This window comes from Hibiscus syriacus, unplaced genomic scaffold (genome assembly GCF_006381635.1).
Source record: "Hibiscus syriacus cultivar Baekdansim isolate YM2019G1 unplaced genomic scaffold, ASM638163v2 tig00112215_pilon, whole genome shotgun sequence".
NCBI lineage: Eukaryota > Viridiplantae > Streptophyta > Magnoliopsida > Malvales > Malvaceae > Hibiscus > Hibiscus syriacus.
Window position 1 is genome coordinate 2732912 of NW_024063268.1, and position 7445 is coordinate 2740356.

At 33.1% G+C, this 7445-nt stretch overlaps 1 protein-coding gene across 1 annotated transcript; it reads right to left on the reverse strand.

The window, feature by feature from the left end:
* Positions 1 to 5589: 5589 nt before the first annotated feature.
* Positions 5590 to 6384, reverse strand: LOC120175772 (glycerol-3-phosphate dehydrogenase [NAD(+)] 2, chloroplastic-like). The gene is made up of 4 exons (XM_039182336.1): positions 6276 to 6384; positions 5969 to 6118; positions 5746 to 5895; positions 5590 to 5622 (listed from the first exon to the last, which is right to left on the reverse strand). The coding sequence occupies exons 1-4, from the start codon at positions 6348 to 6350 to the stop codon at positions 5608 to 5610; spliced, it is 390 nt and encodes a 129-aa protein (XP_039038267.1). The 5' UTR covers positions 6351 to 6384; the 3' UTR covers positions 5590 to 5607.
* Positions 6385 to 7445: the final 1061 nt, after the last annotated feature.

A 7445-nucleotide genomic window follows, 5' to 3' on the forward strand; every position in this document is an offset into this window, starting at 1 on the left:
CACATGACAGCATGTTCTTTATTAAGCTACATCATGGTTGCATGGATAAAGATGGTCCCCAAGCAGACCATTCGATCTAGGGTTCAGTTTCTCAAGATCTCGGCTTTGAATTTGGTCTTTTGTGTGTCGGTAATGGTTAGAAATGTTTCTTTGAGGTTTCTGGAAGTTAGTTTCAATCATAATGTTGGAGCTACGAAGTTGTGTTTCACAACAATTTTCGCTTACTTGATGACATCGAAAAGGGAGGCTTGACTTACGTACATTACCCTTATTCCCATTGTTACTGGGGTTATCATTACCAGTCAAGATAAACTGAGTTTTCATCTATTTGGTTTTATCATGTGCGTTTCATCCACAGTAATAAGAATTCTATGAACCTCCTTCTGTACATGGCTCCTATAGTTGATGTGTTTCTACTTCCTATAACACTCATTATAGAAGAAAACGTGATCAGTATCACATTGGACCTTGCCCAAGATGATATCAAGATCAGTTGGTATCTCTTATTTAATTTGTCACTAGCATATCTCGTGAATTTGACCAACTTTTTGGTCATACTAGCATCTTATTTGTATTCCCATTGAGTTTTGTTCTCAAGTGGTCTTGTGAAATCATGCAAAAGCTTTGAACACTGTGCAAAGAGCTTCCCTAACCATAAATATGTGTCAAAGCCACAGGAAAGGATGAGTGTTTGTCAAATGTTTTACAAACATCTGGGCAGAAACCACAGGAAAGGATGAACGTGTTGTCAAATGCTTTACGAACCAGTAATTATGGTGCTGAACCAATGCTACGATCATGTGGTGTTTCCATTTATTGATTCAAGATAAAGTATGTCTTCTTCAACCCCAAGGTTAGAAGTGAAAAATGATGAAGATTTCTTTCCACAGAAGGGAAGCTGAAATTTTAACGACAAGAAACTAGTGGAACCAACCAAGATTGAACAATAGGTTGTTGTTAAACATCTCGACATGATATGGTCCAAGTTCCCTTGTTCGAGATCTAATTATATGTGGAGACATGAAAGGAATTAGGATAAATCTTCCTTGTGATATGTTTCAAGAATCATTCTTCAAATATGATAGATTCTCTTTTCAAAGATGATAGATTCTCTTTTAAAAGATTATAGATTCTCTTTTCAAAGATGAAAACTTTATTGGATTTCTACACAAGTCCAGGTGAATAAAGTTGGTTTTATCAAAGACAAAAATGGAGCATCAAGGTCATAATTCTGATTACGGAAAGAGTTCCATAAATGAAACATTTCTTCTGAAACTTTAATGCAAATGAAGAAGACATAAAGATACAAGTTGATCAGATGGTTCTTCAGAGATAGAAGCTTGATAGCATAAGTTGCTACACTCCAAAGGTAATCCTGAAAATAAATGATCAAGTGAAGGAAGACCAAGTTCACCACTTTTAAGTCAAATGAAGATTGCATCAACATTCATGCTTTCATAAGAAAATCATTTGCACAATAGACAATGCATTACATTGATACATCTGATTGCATTTAAATATGAAGTTTTACAGGTCTTCGTATGAAAAAAGAAGATTCATAATGGAAAATACCTTACACGAAGAAGGTAGAATTCAAAACCTCGAATGCAGGAGTCACGCAAACATATGAAGAATAGATGGACGCAATCCACAAATGAAGCATTATTTTAAAATGGGGCATGTTACCCAAACAACAAGTTATTTTGAAAAAAATGAGAAAACGGTTTCCAAAGTTTCTCATTTAATCTTTTCTGAAAATGAAATTGTTGAATAGTAAGAAAATGATTTTCAAAGTTTCTTACTTTGTAAACTATTTCTAACATCTGTAAGACCTACAGTGCATGATGTTTTCAAAACCTTCATGTCATCCATAAGACCTACAATGCAGGATGTTTTCAAAAAGCCTTCGGGAGCTTTTTGATATTTTCAAAGCCTTCGGGTCATCTGTAAAACCTACAATGCATGATGTTTTCAAAACCTTCAGGTCATCCATAAGACCTACAGTGCATGATGTTTTCAAAAAGCCTTCGGGAGCTTTTTTATATTTTCAAAGACTTCGGGTCATCTGTAAGACCTACAGTGCATGATGTTTTCAAAACCTTCGGGTCATCCATAAGACCTATAGTGCAGGATGTTTTCAAAAAGTCTTCGGGAGCTTTTTGATATTTTCAAAGCCTTCGGGTCATCTGTAAGACCTACAGTGCATGATGTTTTCAAAACCTTCGGGTCATCCATACGACCTACAGTGCAAGATGTTTTCAAAAATCCTTCGGGAGGTTTTTGATATTTTCAAAGCCTTCGGGTCATCTGTAAGACCTACAGTGCATGATATTTTCAAAACCTTCGGGCCATCCATAAGATCTACAGTGCAGGAAATTTTCAAAAAGCCTTCGGGAGTGTTTTGATGTTTCCAAAGCCTTCGGGTCATCTGTAAAACCTACAGTGCATGATGTTTTCAAAACCTTCGGTTTATCCATAAGACCTACAGTGCAGGATGTTTTCAAAAAGCCTTCTGGAGCTTTTTGATATTTAAAACCTCCGGGTCATCTGTAAGACTTACAGTGCAGGATGTTTTCAAATGAGATTTTAAGAAACTGATTTTCAAAGGTTTTTAATCTTAAATCCTCCGGGTCATCTGTAAGACCTACAATGCAAGATGATAAGACCTATGGGCCATTCTTAAGACCTCTGGGCATAATGTTTTCAACATTTCCATCCTACTCAAAAGAAACCAAATGAAAAAAAATTATTGTCTTTTTCGTCTTTCTCATTCTTGTGTTAGACACTAATTTTTTCATCTTATTATTATATATTATTATTATTTATTATTATTATTAATATATTATTATTATTATTAAATTAAATATATATTACAAGCCCAAATTACAATGAACCCAGAGGCTCGAATACAAAGAAGACCTGGTCAAGCCCAACAGAAACCCTAAAACCTAACTAGGGTTTCATCATCTCATCCCCAACCGCCAATGATCTCAGTCGTTGGATCTGAAAGATCCAACGGTCCACAGATGGTTCCAGATGAAACCCTAGGGTATCATCACCCTAGGGCCACGTCATTGCCTATGCTATCTCCACACCGACGTTCCAGCTGCTGCCTCACCTCATTGTCGAAGCCAGCTGCCCTTCCACGTTGTAGCTCTATGGTGAGTCACCACCATAGTCCGGTGACTCACCAAGGCTTCCACCCTTGTGATCGGTCCGAGAGCCACACCGTCGATGGATATAAAAGCCACCGACCACCTGCAAAAAAGAAAAAGACAGCAGACAGAGAACAACCCACATCCACCGAAAGCAAGCAAAGACCAACACAGCAACAACCACGACAAACAACAACCAAAACCATCAACCAGCAAAGAAGAAAAGAGAAAGAGACTTACCGAGGAAACTGTAGTCATCAAAGCATCCCCGCAGCGTTGGAAAATCGAAACATCTAAGGTAAATAACCTTATATCTACATCAATCGAAGGGGATTTATAAAAAAAAAGGTTGGATTCGACCTTTAGAAGTTGAAATCTTCGATTTGGTGTATTTTGAGTTTTTCGGCCACCGTGCTGCCGGCGCCGAAGCAAGGCGGCAGCACGGTGGGCGGCAGCACGGTGGGCGGCCGGTGATTGGTTTCTCTCCAGCGGCTGAAGCCTAGAGAGAAGGTAGAGAGATTTTTTATCTCTATTTTAGAGAGAGAGAGGAAAAAAGAAAAATGAAAGGCTTAAGCCTTTCTCGGTCGGGGTTAAGGGTATTTATACCCTCACCAAAACGACGTAGTTTTGGTGAGGGCCTCTGGGTAATTTTTCGCATGGGAAAACCCTTTCCGTAGTACTCCCATTTTGTAATTTTTACGTTTTAGTCACTGGAATTGATTTTTTGAGTATTTTAATTTGGTCTCGTAATTTTATTTTATTTTATTTTAGTCCTTTCTAGTGTAATTATATATTTTAGGGTAAATAACTATTTTAGTCCCTTGTAATTTTATTAATTTTTATTTTAGTCCCGAATAATTGATTAATGTCAAAATTACACTGTTAATACTTAGTTTTTATAATATTTTGAATTAGAGCCTTTAATTTTAATATGTTATAATTTAATCACTCATTTTAATAACTTTTATTTTTTAACATAAGTTTTGTTATATTTTAATTTCAATCCTGTTGTTTTAAATTTCATTTATTTTAGTCACTGTTTATTTACATTTTAGTTTAATTGCTATTATTATCCTTTAAATTACCATATGTTTAAATTAGTACTTTAATTATTATTTTGTTATTATCTTAGTTATATGAAAATATATTTAATTAAATAATAATATTTATTTATTTTTAAATATTAAGAAAGGGCGGTCTTAAAATAACTAGACGTCCAATTCTAGTATTTTAAAAAATAAATAAATATCCTGCTTATAAATATATATATATATATATATATATATATATATATTTACTTCATTTTTTATTATTTTTAAGAAAAATTATTATATTCTTATTAATATTTATTTATTTATTAATATTAAAGAAATGGGCTGTCTTAAAGCAACTAGAAGTCCTATTCCGATATTTTTAAATAAATAAATACTTTATTTATAATTTAATTATTTTAATATTTTTTCCTTATTATCCAATTGAATATAAAACATGATCGTAAATTAAATTCATATTCGAATTCTTAAACTTCTATTGTTAGAGACAATTTATAATCGACAATGACCAATTTTGGGCGTTGTGGGGGTGTTAATCCTTTCCCAAACGTAATCAACCACGAATCTCTTTTTATTATTAAAAAAGAATGATTTTTTTGTTAAACGCATACCGGTTTATATTTTAACTGACGTTTTCTTAAAAACTCTTTTAAAAGATTATTTTTTAGGTATTCGACCTACCACCCAAAAGACCGATGACGACTCCCAACAAATTTAAATAAAAACCATTTATTTTATTCACATACTTTTCCGCCAAATAAAATTTTGTACCCGGACAAAAACCAATTACGACAGACCTAAGCATAATTATCTCTAACGCATCAAAAGGTGCGAATAATTCTCGAAATGAGTCGAGTTATAATACATAGACATGCATCTAAACGATGTTGTTTTGAATGTAAACGGTAAACCCCAAAATGGCACAATAAGACCTCAGAAAATTATCATTATGATCACTCAATTACAAACCCTTGTTATATTAATAGCACAATAAGTTAACTGAAAAGGTTAATTTTAATTTGATACTTAAATTTAAAATAAAATATTAATTTAACCCTAATTCAAAAAAATCGTATATCTCCGGATCATTATTTCTTTCATTAGCGAACCAGCTCAACTCTCAACCATGTCTCGCCACTAGAGCTGAATATTCGATCAAACCGAGTCGAATAAAAAAATTTAAGTTAGTTTAATTTACTAATTCTATTTTAGGATTCAAACTTTATTTAATTTATTTCCGAATGGAATTGTGTCAAAATTTCGAATTTATGTTTAAATGGAAATCATCTTTCAATGGTTTCTTCCGCTACTCGGCGATATTGATTTGGAGTCGTATGAAGAAAACTGAATCACCATTAAGCGAGAATTGTTTTGTTGGGACAAAGATAAATACTTGGTTTTCAAACTTCTTCCACCTACAAGTGACAATTTATCATATTAACATGATTATATGGGAACAATAGATCATATAGAAAAGGCATGTATATGACAGTCAAAAATGGTTCCTTGTTTATCAAAGATTAAGGACATTGAATGACCTGTGGGAGGCTCATTAATTCAAGAACAGCTTTCTTTGGGGTTAGCTCGCTGTCCATAATCCGAGCAACTGCTGTCAGGACCGGCATTTTAACATCATATTTTTGTGCCAATGCAATCACAGCTTCAGCAGTCGACACACCTTCGGCTACCTAAAGCATGACTAATCATGTTGGTACCCAGATTTTAAGGGTCAACAGCTGGTTTAAAACTTTACAAGACCACTTGATTCATGGAACTGAGTATATCTTCAAGCTTCTCCCCTGATCCGAGACGAACTCCAACTGTTTTATTTCTTGAAAGATTTACAAAACATGTAAGCACGATGTCTCCAGTTCCAGATAGACCAGTAATTGTTGCTGGTTTTGCACCCATCTGTAGATGTGTTGTAAAAGATTTGTTAGACAGCACAATTATATATTTGAATGAGCGATATGAATCTTATCGACATTCTAGTCAAAAGAGAGAGAAACGAAGTTAAATAAATCCTCATAGCTAATGTTGGGGGCATGAGGGACCATATGAATTGTACCTTTGTTGCTAGCCATCGAATCTCAGAACAGCCTTGTGCTACAAGAGCTGCCATGGAATTATTACCAAGATTCATGCCTTCAACAATCCCAGCAGCTATCGCAAGTACATTCTTTTATGGAGCTAGGCAGGGATCGTGCCAACTTAATTTTAAAAACCAGGTTTTGAAAATAAAATAAATTAGAGTCATCGTGTCCTTTAGATTAGGTATGTCAAGCAATTAAAAATATCTTTTAAAATTATTTTATAAAAATTATTTTTAAAGGATAAAAAGGATCTATGTTAAACCAGAAATTTGTTTTAAAATTGGTTACACATGAGAAGGGTGAGCACCCCATATCACCCTAGATTGGTACCTAATTGATTATATATAATATGAACAATGAAATTTTATAAATTTAAACGTATATTTAAATTATGTTCCTCTTAGAAAATTTTTAAAAAAAATGTATTCTTTTTTACAAACAATCCTTGGAAACACACTTCCCTTTAGTTGAGAAATATTTCCATAGATTCTCCTTATAAAAGATTATTGCCTTGATTTTTATTTAATATTAAAAATAATATAAGATTATATAAAATGTCTTAAGGAAAATATTCGAATAAAATGATACCCTTTGTATGAACAATCCTTGGAAACACGATTCCTTTGTAATCTGGATACTTTTCCATGGACTCCCCCCACACAAAATGACATTCCCTTGTTTTTTTATTTAATAAAAAAAAATATAATATTGTATTAAAAAATCTTAAAATAATATTCGAATAGAATGGTACTCTTTTGTGTAAACAATCCTCGGAAACACGCTTCACTTATAGCTGAAAGACTTTTTCATATATTACCCGCACAAAACAACATTAATTTGACTTTTACTTAAAATACCTATATTTAATACATTTTTTAAAATTTCTTCCATCAAATCCGAGTAACAGATATTTAATACATACGTATACACAAGCATTTAATACAAACAAAATATCTAAAACGTGTATCATTTATAATATATGTGTATGCTATTTTAACTTAGAACCTCAAAACAATACATGGGTAGTGTATTGCAAATCCTAAAAAAAATGGCAGTATGCATGATAATATTTATATATATAGATATAATACGTGAAATGGAACCAAAAGACATATGGTATGTAGGGATGGCAAACGGGTACAATT